A 22141-nucleotide genomic window follows, 5' to 3' on the forward strand; every position below is an offset into this window, starting at 1 on the left:
CAAAGAAAGAAGGGAGGTGTTAATGAAACTGACCAAAAGATGTGCTCAGGTGAGAGACAAAACATGGTGACAGATACACTTACCAATATTTTAATTTTACTTTTGTCAAATCATATACTTCTATCACCTGAATATAAAAATCAAGAGCATTAGAAAAAAAATGGGATGAGCCAAAAACAACCCTAATTTTTCTATTTCTACAAGCTTCTCACCTTTAGCCTTTGATTAAATGCATCAAACAACAATTTGATCCCGTCCTGAGTAAGGCTAAGTATGAGGTCATGATTCAAAGGACACTGTAAAAAAAATAAAATAAATAAATACAAATTCGGAATATAATAAAAATACAGTGGTTTTTTTTCAGATTTTTTTTTTACTTCAATGTACAGTACGTTAATAAAGTATACAAATAATATGATAATAATTATAAAAAATAATATAAAAATAATAATAATCTTTTACTTTTGATTATAAAACGGTAAAAAAGAACAATTAGAAAGGAAGCATCTCCCTAACAGGGGCACAGACAGCAATAAGAACTAACAGGTGTTCTAATCCCTCTCTACACTATGCAAAGCTAAAAAAAGTTTTGCCTTTAGTTACACTTTGACACTGCAAGGTCATGGTTGGACCCAAGTCAAAAAAACAAATGCCGCGTACAGAAGAGCTGAATTTCCAACAAAAAGAGTCCGATGGGAGCTTTTCATTGTATATTCCGACCGTGTGTATGTCCCATCGGACTTTTTCTGTCGAAAATTCAGACGGACTTAGATAGAGAACATGTTCTATATTTTTCCAAAACAGAACAAATTACTATCGGAAAAACTGCTCGTCTGTATGCTGTTCCGACGCACCAAAAACGACGCATGCTCTGAAGTACGAGACAGAAGCTATTGGCTACTGGCTATTGAAAGTCCGTTTTCTAGTCTCGTCGTACACGTACGACACCGCGTTCTGGACGGTCGGAACTTGGTGTGACCGTGTGTATCCAAGACAGCTTGAGCGGAATTCCGATGGAAAAACCTTCAGAGTTTATTCCAACAGCAAAATCGGTCGTGTGTAGAGGGCATAAAAGCCATGTTCTGGTTTAAGGTTTTTTTGTTCTCCTGTGCATCTGCTATTCCAATAAATCATGTTGGGAGACAATTGCATGGCAGCAGAATCATACACTCTTGGTCCAACTGCAATCTTGTGTTTAGCATCAGTTTAACTTTTACAGCCAAGCTATTTAGATACACGGTCTCAAAATCGAATATTCTCCAGTAATCTGCTTCAGATGGGAGACAAGGGAGCAACACAGGAAAGGCTTGCTTCAAAAACAACTGCAGGGAACTAGAAGTTGGAGCCCCCCTGTACTCTGCAGCTTTCCTGAAAATTGGGGCAATTCTGTGCTGCTTATAAAAAAAATAGGCAAGGACGTAGCAAGTGGTGTCAGAGGAAAGGCAAGATCACTTATCTACAGTGCATCTGGAAAGTATCACAGCGCTTCCCTTTTTCCACATTTTGTTATGTTACAGCCTTATTCCAAAATGGATTAAATTCAGTATTTTCCGCAAAATTCTACAAACAATACCCCATAATGACAACGTGAAAGAAGTTTGTTTGAAATCTTTACAAATTTATTAAAAAAAAAAAAAAAAAATTATATCACATGTTCAGAAGTATTCACAGCCTTTGCCATGACACTAAAAATTGAGCTCAGGTGCATCCTGTTTCCATCCTTGAGATGTTTCTACAACTTGATTGGAGTCCACCTGTGGTAAATTCAGTTGATTGGACATGATTTGGAAAGGCACACACCTGTCTATATAAGGTCCAACAGTTAACAGTGCACATCAGAGCACAAACCAAGCCACGAAGTCCAAGGAATTGTCTGTAGACCTCAGAGACAGGACTGTATCGAGGCACAGACCTGGGGAAGGGTACAGAAAAATGTCTGCACCATTGCATTGAAGGTCCCAATGAGCACAATGCCCTCCATGGAAGAAGTCTGGAACCATCATGACTCTTCCTAGAGCGGGCCACCCAGCTGGACTGCGCGATCGGGGGGGGGGAGCTTTAGTCAGGGAGGTGACCAAGAACCCGATGGTCACTCTGACAGAGCTCCAGCGTTTCTCTGTGGAGAGAGGAGAACCTTCCAGAAGAACAACCATCTCTGCAGCACTCCACCAATCAGGCCAGTATGGTAGAGTGGCCAGACGGAAGCCACTCCTCAGTTAAAAAAAAACAAAAAAAAAAACATGGCAGCCAAAAGGCTCCTGAAGGACTCTCAGACCATAAGAAACAAAATTCTTTGGTGTGATGAAACAAAGATTGAACTCTTTGGCCTGAATGGCAAGCGTCATGTCTGGAGGAAATCAGGCACCGCTCATCACTTGGCCAATACCATCCCTACAGTGAAACATGGAGGTGGAAGCATCATGCTGTGGGGATGTTTTTCAGCGGCAGAAACTGGGAGACTGGTCAGGATCGAGGGAAAGATTAATGTAGCAATGTACAGCGATGTCCTTGATGAAAACCTGCTCCGGAGCTCTCTGGACCTCAGACTGGGGCAAAGGTTCATCTTCCAACAGAACAACGACCCTAAGCACGCAGCCAAGATAACAAAGGAGTGGCTATGGGACGACTCTATGAATGTCCTTGAGTGGCCCAGCCAGAGCCCAGAGACTTGAACCCTATTCAACATCTCTGGAGAGATCTGAAAATTGCTGTGCACCGACACTCCCCATCTAACCTGATGGAGCTTGAGAGGTCCTGCAAAGAAGAATGAGAGAAACTGCCCAAAAAATAGGTGTGCCAAGCTTGTAGCATCATACTCAAAAAGACTTGAGGCTGCAATTGGTGCCAAAGGTGCTTCAGCAAAGTATTGAGCAAAGGCTGTGAATACTTATGTATATGTTTTTTTTTTATTTTTAATAAGTTTGCAAAGATTTAAAAACAAAACTTCTTTCACGTTGTCATTATGGGAATTTGTTTGTAGAATTTTGAAGAAAATAATGAATTTAATCCATTTTGGAATAAGGCTGTAACATAAAAAATACATGCACTGTATATACCTGTTGCGAGTCAATGGTTTAAGAAGTATTGAACACTGTACTGTTTTATGTTAATTGAGAGATATTTTGTTTGTACGTTTTTATACCATGGCCTATATAGGCTCTGTATATCAACACCCTTGTATATGTATATCAGTCACCACCCTTCCCCCAGATTATTATCCCCCTCCCCTTCGGAGTCACCATGCCCTTCCCTCTCCACACCCCAGGGTCACCCCCCATCCCGATTATTATACCCCTCCCCCTTCGGGGCCACCATTCCCTTCCCTTTCCACACCCCAGGGTCACCCCCCATCCCGATTATTATACCCCTCCCCCTTCGGGGCCACCATTCCCTTCCCTCTCCACACCCCAGGGTCACCCCCCATACTGATTATTATACCCCTCCCCCTTGGGGGTCACCATCCCCTTCCCCCTCCAGAGTCACCACCCCTCCCGCAGAATATTATCCTCCTTCGGGGTCACCATCCCCTTCCCCCTCCAGGGTCTTCACCCCTCCAGGTTATTATCCTCCTCCCCTCAGGGTCACCTTACTGCTCTGGAATCACCATCCCCCACCACCCTTCCAGGTTACCAGACCCTTCATCCTCCCTCTGGGGCCCCAGACCCCTTACCCTCCCCCTAATCACCACACCCTTCACCATCCTAGATCACAAAACAGCTTTTTCTCCGGGTGGACAAGACCCCTGCACCCCCAGATCACCATCCCTACACCCTCCCACCAGGGCCCCAGACGCCAACCCCTCCCAGATCATTACACCTCCCAGATCACCACAAATCACCTCCTGAGTCATCAAACCCCTTCCGGGTCACCATCCCTACACCCTTCCTCCCTGAACACCAGACCCCCTACTTCCCCAGATCTCTGAACCCACCACCTTTTTTTCCGAGTCACCAGACCCCTACCCTGCGAAGTCACTAAACACTTCATCCTTCCTCCCAGGTCTCCAGACCCCTACTCATTCAGGTCACTAAATCCTTCACCCTCCCTCTCAAGTCTCCAGGCCCCCTCCTTTCTGAGTCACCTGACACCTACCCTGCAAAGTCACTAAACCCTTCATCCTCCCTCCCAGGTCTCCAGACCCCTACTCATTGAGGTCACTAAATCCTTCACCCTCCCTCTCAAGTCTCCAGGCCCCCTCCTTTCCGAGTCACCAGACCCCTACCCTGCAAAGTCACTAAACCCTTCATCCTCCCTCTCAGGTCTCCAGACCCCAACTCATTCAGGTCACTAAATACTTCACCCTCCCTCTCAGGTCTCCATGCCCCCTCCTTCCCAAGTCACCAGACCCCTACCCTGCAAAGTCACTAAACTCTAAAAAAAGACAAAAAAAAAAGAAAAAAAAAAGAAAAAGAAACACTTTGGATCAGCATAATAGTGGGGCAATTTGTATTTTTAAGAGGTGAGTATAGCAAAGGCAGCCTATGTATTTTCTTAGCATAGGTTACCTTTAAATGACTGAACACTGCACTCTCTCTACTTACCAAACGATAAATAGATTTAGCATGGTTAGGAAGGGTTTCAAGTTCAAATCATATAGGTTGGTAGGTGGGTGGAAGAAATCATAAGACCAGGTGTTTGAAAGAGAAGAAGAAGAAAGTTCATTTGGTTATACTCCTCTTGTGGGTCACAAGAGTGCACTTACTTGTGTACTCCTGTGACCCAGAATCAGCCAACAGCAAGATGAGCTCTCAGGCTTGGAGCTGACAGGGACACCTGTAGCATCACACCAATGCTGCAGCCATATTGGCGAGTATGTGTGTGTGTGTTTTTTTTTTTTTTTAATTCCCGCACTTCTCCTTTAAGAAGGTGATGGTGTACTTTGGTGCTTTGGATGAGGGGGCCCTCACTAAAACCTTACTGATAACAATGTGCCCTCCTACGCCATAAATGCACGGGTTGGATATCTGACACATCCAAAAGGTAGCAAGGTAAGAGAGCGGTCTGAAGGTTGGAGAAAAGATGTATATATTGAGATGCCACGCTCCCGACAGTACCAATGCATGTGCTGTTCTTGGCTGTGTATACAAATGTCTGAGACAGATCAGTCCTCTGCTGCAGACTCTCCAATTGTGATTTGCTACAAACTCAAATGTTGCATTTGGATCACCAGGGAAGAGAAGACTAGGGAAAGCCTTTTCCTGCCTGCAGCAGACTGGTGACATCTCAGCCTTGGCAAGGCCAATTGACTGGGGTTCTAGGACTGCTTTAGGCCCCTTTCACACGATCGGACCGTTCAGGTCCGCCTGTCAGTTTTGACGGCGGACCTGAACGGGCGCTCCATGTTAGCCTATGGAGCGTCGGATGTCAGGAGAGACATGTCCGGTGACATCCGACCCGGTCCGATCCGCTAAAAGCAGACGGATGGCCCTACGTCCAGGTCCGTCGCTATCGGATCGGGTGGGATCTGATGAAAACGGACATGCTGTCCGTTTTCATCCGATCCCTCCATAGGCGGCAGTGGTGCCTGACAAGCCCCTCCCCACTCAGTGAGCAGAGAGGGATCTGTCATCCGCCAGCTCAGCGGAGATCAACGGACTGATCTCCCGCTGAGCTGGCGGACTCCGTGGAAGCGGAGTCCGCCTCGTGTGAAAGGGGCCTTATAATAATAAAAATTAAAGCTTTAGGGCTGGTTCACACCACAATTTCTGCATTTTGGATACATTTCTTTTTCTTCATTTCAATTGAGGACATGTGTGTTCTGGTGCATTTTTTATGCATTTTGCCCTATTCCAGATGCATTCTATACAGAAAAAATGCCACATGTTCTACTTTAGTTGACTGCACTGGTGTGAACTAGAGCCATTGGAATCCATGTTACACACCGTCCATGCATTTTTGATGCAGAATAAAAAAACACCCAGGATTGTATTTGGTGTGAACCAGCCCTAAAAAGAAAACTCTGCTTCTACATTTGCTATATTGTGGCCTTTATTCATTCAAATTTGTAAAGTTACTAAAAGTTTTAGTTAAAAGTAAAGACTCACCTGTTCGCTATAGAGGATCTGCACATTTCTGATCATTCTGCAATGTTTCTGGAGGATAGACACAGCCTGAGCCAGGGGCATTCCTGAAACAGACAATCAACAATATATCTTGTGACAGTAAAGTGGTTTAATGGTTAGTGCTCTAGCTTCTCAGGTGCAGAATCTTCCTTAAGGCCCCTTTCACACTGGGGCGGTGGGTGTGTCGGTGGTAAAGCGCCGCTATTTTTAGTGGCGCTTTACATCAATTTCGTGGCGCTATTCGGCCGCTAGCGGGGCGCTTTTACCCCCCGCTAGCAGCCGAGAAAGGGTTAAAACCACCGCAAAGCGCTGCTGCAGCAGCGATATGCCGGCGGTATAGCTGCGCTGCCCCACTGATTTCAATGGGCAGGAGCGGTTTAGGAGCGGTGTATACACCGCTCCAAAGATGCTGCTAGCAGGACTTTTTTAAGCGTCCTGCCAACGCACCGCTTCAGTGTGAAAGCCCTCGGGGCTTTTACTTCCACTATGTTTCCCTGCAAAAGGTAAAGCATAATGGGCTACTATGCATCGCCCATTATGTGTCACTTATCTGACACAGGAGCCTGCGATGTCACCGCTGTCCCCTCTTCCACAAAAGCCTCCATCTTCCTTCCGGGTATTGCGGCTCCGGAGCTGTGATTACGTCACTCCCGCACATGCGCGCGGGAGCCGCCACTAACAGCACGATCGCCGCTAGAAACGGCACGCTCAGTACGCCTGCGCGCCGTTGTCTACAGAACATGCGTCGTAGACATGGGTGCCTGTCTTTTGCAAATATCTCCTAAACCGTGTAGGTTAAGGAGATATTTCTTGCACCTACAGGTAAGCCTTAATCTAGGCTTACCTGTAGGTAAAAGTGGTATGTAAGGGTTTACCAACCACTTTAAACCTACCATTAAATCTTGTGTGGTCACAATGACAAAACGTGAGGGAGAATCTCCTCAATTGGGGCACAGAAAAAAAAAAAAAAAAAAAAAAAAAAAAAGAAGAAGAGCAGGAGAAAAATGTGTTCTCCAAGCTACCCAAAGTAAAAAAAGTTTTACTGGAGTTGAATTTTAAAAAAGGAAGTATAATATACAAAGAGAGGAGGATCGGGGTATACAAACTGTTACTGATATGAACAAATTACCATATTGTGGTTTCAAATGCTTTGAGCGGTTTCTTTCAGAAACCAACTGCACTAAACAACAGTTTCAACCAATAAGCTGATATATATTGAAAAAAAAAAAAAAAAAAAAAAAACACCTGTTGTAGCTTTGTCCACTTTTCTTCCCAACAAAAAAAAACAAAAAAACATTTTTTTGGATGACATTGTACAAAGTGGCGGCTGCTGAGATGACTCATCCCAGGATGTCACTAGTTTCACAATGTCCAAATAAAGAAAACCAGAGGCCAAATTCCTGAAATCAGGTGACACTGAGTAAAGTACCAAAAAAACAAGCTGAGAAACAAATAAACTTATGCAGTTTTTCACACAAAAAACGTATAAGTTACATCAGACTGGTTATTGTGCAACACTGAAAAAAAAATAGAGTGAGCGAAATGAAGTGCTGGTCACTGTAAACAATCAGGCCTAATCTTTCGATCTAAATGGCACTAGAATATATGACTGGCTGCAATGAATAGCATGAAAAAGCACCCTGCTGTAAAGTTCTTTTCTCTTTCATGATGCAACCAAACTCCGGCCTAATGTTCTGCAATAGCTCAAACGGAAGTTGATTTAGCGATGCGTGTATGGAAACTATAATACCCTATGCATGTAATTCAATACTACCATGTTGGCAGGGTTTACACACCACTACTTTGGGCCACCTTTTCAATGTAATGAAGTTCTGCTGAAATTCAAACTTGCCTATGCGGGAATCCGAAGGCTACAAAAATGTCTCAAATTTGGCACCCCTTGCTGGATGTAGTGGAATCTAAATACTGCATAAAAGAGCAGTATAGAGGATTGGAGGAGAAAGGGGGATGTAGTAAGCCATATGTACAGTGGGAACGGAAAGCATTCAGACCCCCTTAAATTTTTCACTCTTTGTTATATTGCACCCATTTGCTAAAATCATTTAAGTTCATTTTTTTCCCTTTATTAATGTACACACAGCACCCCATATTGACAGAAAAACACAGAATTGTTGACATTTTTGCAGATTTATTAAAAAAGAAAAACTGAAATATTACATGGTCCTAAGTATTCAGACCCTTTGCTGTGACACTCATATATTTAACTCAGGTGCTGTCCATTTCTTCTGATCATCCTTAAAATGGTTCTACACCTTCATTTCAGTCCAGCTGTGTTTGATTATACTGATTGGACTTGATTAGGAAAGCCACACACCTGTCTATATAAGACCTTACAGCTCACAGTGCATGTCAGAGCAAATGAGAATCATGAGGTCAAAAGGAACTGCCTGAAGAGCTCAGAGACAGAATTATGGCAAGGCACATAAAAAAAAAAACAAGGTTACAAAAAAATTTCTGCTGCACTTAAGGTTCCTAAGAGCACAGTTGCCTCCATAATCCTTAAATGGAAGACGTTTGGGACGATCAAGACCCTTCCTAGAGCTGGCCATCCGGCCAAACTGAGCTATCTGGGGGAGAAGAGCCTTGGTGAGAGAGGTAAAGAAGAACCCAAAGATCACTGTGGCTGAGCTCCAGAGATGCAGTCGGGAGATGGGAGAAAGTTGTAGAAAGTCAACCATCACTGCAGCCCTCCACCAGTTGGGGCTTTATGGCAGAGTAGCCCGACGGAAGCCTCTCCTCAGTGCAAGACACATGAAAGCCTGCATGGAGTTTGCTAAAAAAACACCTGAAGGACTCCAAAATGGTGAGAAATAAGATTCTCTGGTCTGTTGAGACCAAGATAGAACTTTTTGGCCTTAATTCTAAGCGGTATGTGTGGAGAAAACCCAGGCACTGCTCATCACCTGTCCAATACAGTCCCAACAGTGAAGCATGGTGGTAGCAGCATGCTGTGGGGGTGTTTTTAAGCCTCAGGGACAGGACAACTGGTTGCAATTGAGGGAAAGATGAATGCGCCCAAGTACAGTGATATCCTGGACGAAAACCTTCTCCAGAGTGCTCAGGACCCCAGACTGGGCTGAAGGTTTACCTTCCAACAAGACAATGACTCTAAGCACACAGCTAAAATAATGAAGGAGTGGCTTCACAACAACTCTGTGACTGTTCTTGAATGGCCCAGCCAGAGCCCTGACTTAAACCCAATTGAGAATCTCTGGAGAGACCTAAAAATGGCCGTCCACCAACGTTTACCATCCAACCTGACAGAACTGGAGAGGATCTGCAAGGAGGAATGGCAGAGGATCCCCAAATCCAGGTGTGAAAAACTTGTTGCATCTTACCCAAAAAGACTCATGGCTTTATTAGATCAAAAGGGTGCTTCTACTAAATACTGAGCAAAGGGTCTGAATACTTAGGACCATGTGATATTTCAGTTTTTCTTTTTTAATAAATCTGCAAAAATGTCAACAATTCTGTGAACTTAAATGATTTTAGCAAATGTCTGCAATATAATAAAGAGTGAAAAATTTAAGGCGGTCTGAATACTTTCCGTCCCCACTGTATATATGTGTTACTGTGTGATCCTGTGTTTATTTTTTTTGGAGCTGTACAACGGGTACCAGTCTCCTGTTAGCTGTTTTTTAAATGGAAAAAAAATAAAAATAAAACCATAATTTTTCTTTTCTGGGTAAAACGCAACCCTTTAGATTACTGTGTCCTTTGACCTGTCCAGTTTTTTGACAATTTTCTTTGTTGCACTTATTAAAGAGGTTGTATACCAGCTGAAATTTTTTTTTTTTTTTTTTACCCCTGTAAAGCAAAAGGCATAATGAGCTAGTATGCACCGCATACTAGCTCATTATGAAATACTTACCTTAGAACGAGGCGTCGGTATCTTACCTGGTCCACGCCGAGGGAGCTGTCATGTTGCCTCGGCGTATCTTCCGGGTATCGCGGTTCCAGCGCTGTGAGTGGCTGGAGCCGTGATGTCATCACTCCCGCGCATGCGCGCGGGATATTTCTTACCCGGCAAGGTCCGGCAGTTGCCGGGCCTTCAGCCAAGAATCCCCTGTGCGCATGCGCCGCTGCAGTCAGCGGCTCTTAACAAGGGGAATATCTCCTAAACCGTATAGGTTTAGGAGATATTTTTTTTACCTACAGGTAAAAAAGACTATACAACCACTTTAACAGTCATTTCTAACACATACAGTGTCTTGAAAAAGTATTCAAATCCCTTGAAAATTTTACACATTTTGTCATGTTACAACCAAACATGTAAATGTATTTTATTTGGATTTTATTTGATAGACCAACACAAAGTGGCACATAATTGTGAAGTGGAAGGTAAATGATAAATGGTTTTCAACACGTTTTACAAATAAATATGTGAAAAGTGTGGGGTACATTTGTATTCAGCCCCCTGAGTCAATACTTTGTAGAACCACCTTACAATGCAATCACAGCTGCAAGTCTTTTTGGGTATGTCTCTACCAGCTTTGCACATCTAGAGAGTGACATTTTTGCCAATTCTTCTTTGCAAAATATCTCAACCTCTGTCAGATTGGATGGAGAGCGTCTGTGAAGAGCAATTTTCAAGTCTTGTCACAGATTCTCAATTGGATTTAGGTCTGGGCTTTGACTGGGCCATTCTAACACATGAATATGCTTTGATCTAACCAATTCAATTTTAGCTCTGGCTGTATGTTTAGGGTCGTTGTCCTGCTGGAATGTGAACCTCTGCCCCAGTCTCAAGTCTTTTGAGGACTTTAACAGGTTTTCTTTTAAGATTGCCCTGTATTTGGCTCCATCCATCTTCCTATCAACTCTGACCAGCTTCCCTGTCCCTACTGAAGAAAAGCATCCCCACAACATAATGCTGCCACCACCATGTTTCATATTCAGGGTGATGTGCCGTGTTAGCTTTCTGACACACATAGCGTTTTGCTTTTAGGCCAAAAAGTTCAATTTTGGTCTCATCTGACCAGAGTACCTTCTTCCACATTTGCCGTTTCCCCCCCAAGGTTTCTCGCAAACTTCAAATGAGACTTCTTATGGCTTTCTTTCAACAATGGCTTTCTTCTTGTCACTCTTCCATAAAGGCCAGATTGGTAGAATGCATGACTAATAGTTGTCCTGTGGACAGATTCTCCCACCTGAGCTGTGGATCTCTGCAGCTCCTCCAGAGTTACCATGGTCCTCTTGGTTGCTTCTCCGATTAATGCTCTTCTTGCCCAGCCTGGCGGTTTAGGTGAACGGCCATGTCTTGGTAGGTTTGCAGTTGTGCCATATTCTTTCTATTTTCGGATGATGGATTGAACAGTGCTCTGTGAGATGTTCAAAGCTTGGGATATTTTTTTATAACCTAACCCCGCTTTAAACTTCTCCACAACTTTATCCCTGACCTGTCTGGTGAGTTCCTTGGCACTCATAATGCTGTTTGTTCACTAAGGTTCTCTAACAAACCTCAGAGGGCTTCAGAGAACAGCTGTATTTATACTGAGATGAAATTACACACAGGTGGATATATTTACCAATTAGGTGACTTCTGAAGGCAATTGGTTCCACTAGACTTTAGTTAGGAGTTCCGTAGTAAAGAGGGCTGAATACAAATGCACGCCACACTTTTCACGTATTTGTAAAGAATGTGGGAAACCATTTATCATTTTCCTTCCACTTCACAATTATGTGCCACTTTGTGCTGGTCTATCACAGGGGTCCTCAAACGTTTTAAACAGGAGGCCAGTTCACGGTCCCTCAGACTGTTGGGGGGCTGGACTATAGTTTGAAAAAAGACATGAACAAATTCCTATGCACACTGCACATATCTTATTTGTAGTGCAAAAAAAACAAAATACTATATTTAAAATAAAGAACAATTTTAATCAACATAAAACTTATTAGTATTTCACAGAACCCCCCATCACAGACTCCCCTCCATCACAGACTCCCCTCCATCACAGACTCCCCTCCATCACAGACTCCCCTCCATCACAGACTCCCCTCCATCACAGACTCCTCTCGTGAGAGTTTGCCGGGAAGGGAGGAGGAATGAGTCATAAGAGGGTCAATGAGAGCTGTAGAGCAGGAGGTGAGTGCCTGTGTAAATCCAGGAAATGAACAGGCAGCAGCTTCAGCTGCCCATATATAAAATGGATGCAGACAGACTCAGTGGAGGGAGATTTCTGCAGCATATTTGGCAAGTACAGAATCACAGTATATATAAAATAATATGCAAAGTGGTTGGAGGGAAGCTTCAGAATGGCAAAGATGGTTTTATTACAAATTATGCGAGCAGACTGCAGTTCCTGTTTAAGCTAGACTTGGACCGCCATTGGCCAAATAACACAACTCACCTAAGGTAAACTCCCATTGCTGGTTGCCAAGGGATCTCTCAGGAACAACCTCCAGATCCAGCATTGGCTCAGGACGGGGAGGTACCAGCTGTCAGCTTAGATCCAGACTGTTAACACAGCTGAACCTGTAAAAATATCAGAGAAGAAACTAAAATGAGAAAATCCGTACAAACACAGGCCTGATTGTGATTGTAACATAGAAAAAGCCATTTGTATTTGCTTTACTAATAGAATATAAATACAGTGTTTAATTACAGCTGATAATAAAATCTTTCATTAGACAAAAGCGGGGTAAATGATGCGAATCATTGAATTTGAATGAATTCCCTTGTTGATTTCACAGAGCCATAATGCATGTAATGAAATATGAAAATTCGGGAAAGTTCACTTTGTGTGTTAACATCATCTCGTGTTGTTAACCATTTATCTGCTACTAAGATGTCCATGTGGACAAATCTCAGTCAGCAAAGGGGACCTTATTGAACAAATAAGGCAGAATGTGTTCTCCCAGAGAGCCTGCCACAATGGTACATTTGGGTAAGGGATTTGAAACTTCAAGGGATGGTCTGTTTCTTTAATTACAATTCACCTTAAGATGCAGGCTTAAATGTCTACAGCTCTAGAAGCTTTACTTCTCTGTACTAAACATAAAAGTCATACTAAAGTCAAACATTATTTTTATTTTTTTAATTAAAATAACAAACATGTTATAATCACCTGCTCTGTGCAGTGGTATTGCCCCAATCTCTCTTCTCAGGTCCCCCCGCTGGCACTTCTGGCTCCTCCTCTTCTACGTGTTCCCCCATAGCAAGCCATAAAAAAAACTTACCTCTAGGTACCAAGAATATCTCCTAAACCTGCACCATTTAGGAGATATTCAGTGTTTCTGCAGCTGGTGATGTAATTGGCGCATGCGCTCTGAAGAGATGCCACACTCATGCTGTGCGTTTAGAGCTGTATGCCGTGGCTCCCGTGTACATGCGCAGGAGTGACGCCATTGCGGCTCAACACAGAAGGAAGACCGGGTGAAGATGGAAGCCCTGTCAGCAGTGAAATCACGCCTCTGTGTGTGTGTGTATATATATATATATATATATATATATATATATATATATATATATATATATATATATATATATATATATACACACACACACACACACACACACATGTAAAAGTGTAAAACTAAAGTGTAAACTGACCCTTTGTTTTGAAAGTTTGGAGACCCCTGGTTAAACTAAACCTTACCTACGAAGACTGTTACATTCTGCAGTGCAACTGGCTTCTGGACTATTTGAATAAAGCACGAGGCATGAATGTACTTCAAATCTCATTATAGCCTTATGATGTCTTTGGCCCACGCCTGAAATTCTATGTGACGGTTAGCAGTTGTAGAGCACAGAACCCCCATTAGTAGTCAGAATGACAAACACCAGCGACAGACCTCACCTGGCTTGAACTCTTGAAGCTGCTGGCTGTGTTAAATCAACTATCCATGGAGTAAACTTCTTGAGAAACTATTGTAATAGTAACCTTTGTGCAGTAGAAAAACACCTCTTGTGCAATGGAATTCCATTCTGTATACTCCAACAGTTTATAGGCTTGAGGTTCTATAAAACTTGAATAAGTGTACCTATCATGTTATTTATTCATGTAAAATTTAAGGGACAGTATACGGTCAAATATTCTGTATTTGTTGGCAGTTTTTCGGCCCCCATCCCCTCCTCACTGGCTGTGACTGACAGCAGTGGGAGCCAATGAAAAGGGAGAGAGATGCTGCTCTCATGCACATTGCTGGACTGAGATTAGGTTCAGGTAAGTATAAGGTGGGGCTCAGAAGGGGAGAGCTGGACTTTACCTTAAGAGGAGAATGCATTAAAGTGTTACTAAACCCACAACAGTAAAATCAGTCTGTATATGCAGTAAGGAATGCTTGTTATACTCACTGTGAAACCTAAGGGGTTAATCCTCCACATTGTGTAAAAAGGGCATTTGATCCTGTCTTGTCTAATCCTCCCCTTCTTCCACTGTCCCCAATCCATCTCCTGATAGTACAGAGCCTTGGAGGCACTCTGCTCATCAGTTTAGTGTGTATTGCTCTAGAATATTTTTTTTCTTTTTTTTGGCGGGAGAGTGCATGTGATCGGCACAGGGCCAATCAGCACTGTCCAGGGTCAGGGGTTATGCAGCCTCATAGGACAATCAGAGGAGAATGAAAACTCCTCCTACAAGCTTTAACCAGACACTGACAGAAGTCACAAGACTGCTATAGACTGCTGATGAGAAAAAAGTATTTATCAGTTTATATTTACTAAATGATTTCATTACCATGTTCTGTGTACTGTGGGAGATCAGATATAGTGAATGCAGGTTCTGGGTTTAGAAACACTTTAAAGCGGGAGTCCGGCGACCAATTTTTTTTTTTTTTTTAGGTCATTGAGAAACTTTGCTAATCCCAAAATACTACTCACAGTTTGGGTGTAATATTTCCGCCTCTGTCTGATTTTGTACTGAAGAATAACTTATAAAATGTGATGCTGGCCGTTTTCATCTTGCTTGTAGGCATGTGAAGCCCACAAGCATTGATTTCAGGGATGTGGTGAATGCCGAGCTCCCAGATCTCTTGAGATTTTAGCATGGTGGCGTTCCGCACTGAATCTTGGGAAGCTGGACACTAAGCTCCCAGGAGACAGTGCGGTGCCGGGGAAAGGCAATAAACACGCCTACTCTCACGGGAGGAGAAACAGGAAGTGCCAAAGTTCAATATAAAAGTAATTACGGCAATAAAAAACTTTTCATGCGGCATTTGAACATCTATGCAATGAATCGAAGGGGGTAAGATTAAGTTAAAAATTTGTGTGAACCTCCGCTTTAAGGTATAAAAAACCTTCTGCCTTTAGAACCACTTTAAATAAAGACTATTGTTTTCCGTAAGAAGACAGTATGCAGGAAACGGAAATGTGGGCAGGTTCCCGCATCGCATCTGAATCGCCGGCGGTTCACACTGACATCTGCAAACTGCTGTGGGTGTCAATGTAAAGTTAATGACACCCCCAGATCAGTTCGCCGATTGCAGTGTGAACTGTGAAATGGTGGAGGAATTGGATCGCCCAGGTGTGAACACCTATGTGATCCGATTCCAGTGCGGACCAAAAAAAGGGTCCTGCACCTTTTTGGTGCGAATTCGATGCAACTTCAGCCATACAGTTTGTATGGCTGAAGTTGCATCGCACAGACATCGCATGTGATCTGCACAGCAATGCGGTGTGAATCACATGTGATGTCTGTGATCGCACCAGTGTGAACCCACCTTAAATATACAATTGGGTAAACATATTAAATTTGCCAACTCTCCCTTTGTTTTCTCTTTTTTGCCCTGGTAATCAAGATTTTACTTGCTTGCACAAAAAAAAAAAACAATTTAAAGTATGTGAGTTTGGCAATCCAATATGAAATCTGATATGTAAACTTTTTATACCATAGGATTTTATATTTTCAACAAAGCTATAGCAATAAAAACAAAAGACTGACTGGGATGAAGGCTGGTCTGGGAAACAGAAAAGAAGCTTAATGATTTAAAGTGGTATTGAACACTCATTTTAGAAATCTGCTGACAGGCAAACTTGTTATGACAGAAGAGCCCCTATCGGTCTCCTCTGCCATAAATGCTTTCCCCTGCCTGTCAGTTGTCATGTACCCTGAGAAGCACATGTGCCGCCATGGCACCCACCATGGCACCCGATCTGTGTCATGGTGATGTGACTCCTGTGTACAAGCACACGGGAGTGACCTCTTTGTGGCCTGGCCATCCAAACGATCGAACAGACAGAACACAGAAGGAAGATCGGGAGAAGCTAGAAGCCCCAGTGAGAACCAGAGAGGGCGAGGACAGTGCAGCGCTGAAGGGCACATTATGACAGGTGCGATGCTAACTAGCACATTATGGCACAACCTGCAGGGGACCTGTTTATTAAAAAACAAATATTTATCGGCATATAACACGCACAGGTGTATAACACGCACATTCATTTTAAGAGGGAAGTTTCAGGAAAAAAACTTAAATTTTAAATAAGGAACTTTGAAGCAAAATAAGGATCAGTGCCCATCTGCAGCCTCATCATTGCCATCAATGCAGCCTGATCAATGCCCATCTGCAGCCTCACAAGTGCCATCAATGCAGCCTCATCAGTCCACATCAATGCAGCCTCACCATTGCCATCAATGCAGCAGCCTCACCATTGCCATCAATGCAGCCTGATCGATGCCCATCTGCAGCCTAGAGGGGACAGGGAGGGGGGCGGGACGAGTGCCGACAGATTACATACAGATTACATACAGTGAGAATCTCCTATGATAGACAGAACCATGGTCCAATGGAGGCCCAGGAGACGGGAGTTCCTATTACAGAGGCCGCCAAGTAAACAGGAGATTCTCACTTTATGTAACCTGACGGTGCTCATCCTAGCCCCCCCCCCCGAAGGCACGCACTATTTGCACCCAATTTTCATGGTGAAAAAGTGAGTGTTATACGCCAATAAATACAGTACTTTCTTTAATTACCAACACAAAAAAAATGATGTTTTGACCAGCTTGCCCCTTTATATTTCATGAAATATTTCTGAGGTTGCCATCCATATTTACCAGTTATTCATGGCAGAATCCTCTGGGCATTTCACGATCTTGCTCAATATTTAATAAGTTCACACATCTTTAAATGCTAGCAGCACAACCTGAATTAGGCAGACCAGTGTTATACTCACAAAGCAGTCCCAGTGCAATGTAACATTGTATACATACTGTAGCTGTAAAAATAGCTACACACAAATTGAAAACAGAACAGGAAATAAGTTCAGTGACTTCACAGATAAGAGACTATACATACAGTATATGCTGACACAAGTGTTTCAAAACACATAAAGAGAAAATATAGATTGTGCTGTGAGAAGATATACCCAACCAGTGGCTTGTGAAGCACATTTAGATCTCAGTTATACTAGATGCTCCTTGGGACATCTCAATACCTGTCTGTATGTACAAAGACTGCACTATATACTTACAGTATCTCACAAAAGTGAGTACACCCCTCACATGTGTTGTAAATATTTTACTATATCTTTTCATGTGACAACACTGAAGAAATGACACTTTGCTACAATGTAAAGTAGTGAGTGTACAGCTTGTATAACAGTGTAAATTTGCTGTCCCCTTAAAAATAACTCAACACACAGTCATTAATGTCTAAACTGCTGGCAACCCCTAAGTGAAAATGTCCAAATTGGGGCAAAGTGTCAATATTTTGTGTGGCCCCCATTATTTTCCAGCACTGCCTTAACCCTCTTGGGAATGGAGTTCACCAGAGCTTCACAGGTTGTCACTGGAGTCCTCTTCCACTCCTCCATGATGACATCACTGAGCTGGTGGATGTTAGAGACCTTGCGCTCCTCCACCTTCCGATTGAGGATGCCCCACAGATGCTCAATAGGGTTTAGGTCTAGTGACATGCTTGGCCAGTCCATTACCTTTACCCTCAGCTTCTTTAGCAAGGCAGTGGTCATCTTGGAGGTGTGTTTGGGGGTCGTTATCATGTTGGAATACTTCCCTGCGGCCCCGTTTCTGAAGGGAGGGGATCATGCTCTGCTTCAGTATGTCACAGTACATGGTGGCATTCATGATTCCCTCAATGAACTGTAGCTCCCCAGTTCCGGCAGCACTCATGCAGCCCCAGACCATGACACTCCCACCACCATGCTTAACTGTAGGCAAGACACACTTGTCTTTGTACTCCTCACCTGGTTGCCGCCACACACGCTTGACACCATCTGAACCAAATAAGTTTATCTTGGTCTCATCAGACCACAGGACATGGTTCCAGTAATCCATGTCCTTAGTCTGCTTGTCTTCAGCAAACTGCGGGCTTTCTTCTGTGGTCCGTTTTCATTTGCTCTCCCCATAGAGGAGAGCAGGGCTCTGACAGGTCCATCTCTGCACAGTGAGTGGACAAGGACTTTTCATCCACCTGCTAAGCGGGGGACAGCGGATCAATCCCCGCTGTGCAAAACAGAGTCCGCCGGGTGGAAAGCCCATGTGAAAGGACCCTAAAGTGTTACGAAAACCACAACAGTAAAATCAGTCTGTAAATGCAGTAAAGCATGCTTGATATACCCCTCAGTGTGGAACATAAAAGCGTTAATCCTCTCCATTGTGTAAAAAGGCTGTTCGATCCTGTCTACTCCTTCCACTCTCCAAAAAATAACCTGATATTCACGGAGTCTATATAGTCAAGCTGCACATGCTCAGTTTGGTGTGTATTGCTAGAGAGGTTTTTTTTTTTTTCTTGGGAGAGTGCATGTGATCAGCACAGGGCCAATCATCACTGTCCACAGTCAGGGGTTCTGAATCCTGATAGTACAGCTCAGTGCAGTATGAAAATTCCTCCTACAAGCTTTACCAGACACTCATACAAAACACATGACTGCTATATACTGCTCACGAAAAAAGGTATTTATCAGTTTATATTTACTAAAATAATTGCATTTCCATGTTCTGTGTACTGTGTACTGTGGGAGACCAGATATAGTGAATGCAGGGTCCTGGGTTTAATTTAATTTAAGTAACACTTTAATTAAGCATCTGGAGTGGGGAAAGGTGGATTACTTTAATAGGCAAGTTCATTGTTTCACATAAAATGAAGAGATGAACTAGCTCCAAGTATCATGGCCACCCCTCTGGACCCCACTGTGCAATTGGGGATCTCCGATTAATGGGGGAATCTGATGTGATGAGGAATGGGAAGGGGGGGGGTAAGAAGCCCTGTCTCGGAGCTGTAAAGTTACGTGGCTGGCCTGAAGATAGCTCTAAATAGGTATTTACAAGCCTCGTTTCTAGAAAAGGCATATACAGTGTGGTATGCCTGAGTATCATAGAGTGGGTTACCCTTTAAAAGTTTTGGATTTCTACTAATAGCGGCTGGGGGCGGAGACGAAGACACACAAAGAGCCAACAGGCAGAGAGGAGAGAGTGAGGGGGAGAGAGGAGAGCTGAGAGCAGGCTGCTGATGACAGAGGGATGCACTTTGACCACGCTGGTCAGGGCTCAGCAGCCCCGATTATGGTGGTCGGTACAGAGAGGGGGATACAGGAAGTGGCAAGTTCAGGGAGGCAGATTACAAACACTTTAATGGGGGTAATCTGATGTGAATGGGGGCTTTTGATATAAAGTTAAAGGTTAGTTTTGTTTTTTTTGTTTTTTAAATAACAAAATGTCATACTTATCTCCTCTGTGCAAGGGTTTTGCACAGAGTGGCCCCAATCCTCCTCTTCTGGGGTCCCGCAGCGGCGCTCCTACTCTTCTCGAGTGCCCCCAGGGAGAGCCGCTTTCCATGAGGGAACTCATGCGGGCGGGCGCGCTCCCGTCTCCTGCTGCTGTATTCATTGACACAGACAGCAGGACTCGGCCCCTGCATAGAATGCATTAAGGTGAAAAACTTCGAGGGTTTACAACCCCTTTAACTTCAAGGCGATTGACAGCATCATCCCAGGCTCAAGTTTCCCATCGATAAGTACATTTACCTTTTTACATTTTAGAGACTGAGGTGCCTTGAGATTTGCAAATTTTTAAAGGGTGCTGAGACTATGTTACGAAAGCCTGATTTATGGATTTAACTTGGTTGAACTGGCTGGTGCCCAAATATTGAGCTCTGTCCAGCTTATTCCCTATGTGGATAACCTAATCTCAAGTAATCCATTCACATGGGTATATTTCAGATCAATAATCCTACTTGTGTTTGAATGTTCAGAAGAAAAAAAAAAAAATGGTTTGTTGTTAAACAACTAAAGACAGTAATGTTATACCGTATGTTTTATATAGGATGTATTATTTGCTAAAGCTCTAATCTATCATAAATGAGGATGCTATAACAAGAAGAAATATCCCACAAAGAATATCCCTCCACAGCACAGATTGAATCATATGGCAATTATTGGTGTTTCCAAAAGCATTTGCAGGAGCAGCCATTGTTTGTCCTCCCAGCCTCCTGCTCACTAGGATGTGACAAATGAGGGCTTAGCCTAAGCTTCCCTTGCATAATACATCAGTATTTGTATAATAAAATACACCTCTTTAACCACTTGCTTACTGGGCACTTAAACCCCCCTCATGTCCAGACCAATTTTCAGCTTTTAGCGCTGTCGCACTTTGAATGACAATTGTGCGGTCATACAACACTGTACCTAAATGAAATTTTTATCATTTTTTTCCCACAAATAAAGCTTTCTTTTGATGGTATTTGATCAGCTCTGCAGTTTTTAGTTTTTGTTAAAAAAAATGAAAAAACAGAATTAAAAAAAAAAAAAAAAAATTTTTTGATATTTTGTTATAAAATTTTGCAAGCAGGTAATTTTTCTCCTTCGTTGATGTACGCTGATGAGGCGGCACTGATGGGCACCGATAGGTGGCAGTGATGGGCACTGATTGATGGCAGCACTGCTAGGTGGCACTGATTGGCACCACTGGTGGGCATTGATAGGTGGCACTTGTGGGCATTGATAGGTGGCACTTGTGGGCACTGGCAGGTGGCAATGACAGATGGCACTTGCAGGCACAGATGAGGCATATGTGCCTCCTTCCTCTTCGGGACCGATGTCCCTTTGACATAAGGCGGTGATCGGCTTTTTTTTTCCTCCTCACGCTGAGAAAACGAAACCGATCACCGAGCTTTTGTTTACATCATGTGATCAGCTGTCATTGGCTGACAGCTGATCACATGGTAAGGGGCCAGGACCGGCCCCTTACTCGGATCTGTGATCATCCGAGTCTCCGTGACTCGGTGATCACAGCCCGCCCTGCAGGGTGCGCGCGGTGAGCGTGCACAGGGGAGGACGTCCCATGACGGCCTCCCGGAAATTGAGGTCCGCCCTGTGGCCGTCATTCGGCTATGGCCCGGACCTCAAGTGGTTAAAGTGGTTGTAAACCCACAAAAAAAAAAAAAACAACACAACAAACACCTGCAAAACAAAGACATAATGAGCTAGTATGCATAGCTTACTAGCTCATTATGAAATACTCACCTTAGATCGAAGCCCCCATATCGGTCCCCGTACACCGCTCCAGCCGACGACATCACTCCCAGAGTTACTTGTGCAGATGATGTCGGCACATGCTGATACGGGGGGGGATATCTCCTAAACCATTCAGATTTAGGAGATATCCGGGTAGCTACAGGTAAGCCTTATTATAGGCTTACCTATAGTAAAAAGTGGTTTGTAAGGGTTTACAACCACTTTAAGGGCTCGTTTACACTTGCTTCGGCTTCGACACACATTAAAGCGCCTACCGCTTCAACATGCTTTTATGATGTGTTTTTGAAGCTTTGGTGGTGCTTAAGTGAACCTTTAGTGATGCTCTTTTGAAGCTTTGTTGAAGCTTGACAGATGCGGTGTGTGTGTGCATATATCTCATACCTGCAATTTCTCCAAAACAAAGCAAATTTCTCCAGTGTGAAAGCTGAATTAAAGCCTCTCAAAAGCTGCAGGTACTTCAAGCGAGCTTTGTCATATTTCTATGGAGGCTTTGAAGATGCTTTGAAGCACTACTAAAGCAACATGGGGAATAATTTTTTAAGTGAAGCCAAAGCAAAGCAAAGGCATAAACAGGACTGTAAACTAACCATTTTATTTAGTGAAGGGGCTTTGACTGGTGTTCAGAGAGCTT

At 43.4% G+C, this 22141-nt stretch overlaps 1 protein-coding gene across 4 annotated transcripts in view; it reads right to left on the reverse strand.

The window, feature by feature from the left end:
- PHAF1 (phagophore assembly factor 1) overlaps positions 1–22141 on the reverse strand; it is a 60353-nt gene that overhangs the window by 34112 nt on the left and 4100 nt on the right. For all 4 annotated transcript variants that reach the window (XM_073605490.1, XM_073605487.1, XM_073605489.1 and 1 more), the window contains exons 2-5: positions 12434–12558; positions 6045–6127; positions 213–296; positions 84–127 (exon numbers count right to left, since the gene is read on the reverse strand). In XM_073605490.1, the coding sequence (XP_073461591.1) occupies positions 84–127; positions 213–296; positions 6045–6127; positions 12434–12497 (275 nt within the window). In that variant the 5' untranslated portion in view covers positions 12498–12558. The remainder of the gene's footprint in view (positions 1–83; positions 128–212; positions 297–6044; positions 6128–12433; positions 12559–22141) is intronic.

Source organism: Aquarana catesbeiana, linkage group LG11 (assembly GCF_042186555.1).
Source record: "Aquarana catesbeiana isolate 2022-GZ linkage group LG11, ASM4218655v1, whole genome shotgun sequence".
Taxonomy (NCBI): domain Eukaryota; kingdom Metazoa; phylum Chordata; class Amphibia; order Anura; family Ranidae; genus Aquarana; species Aquarana catesbeiana.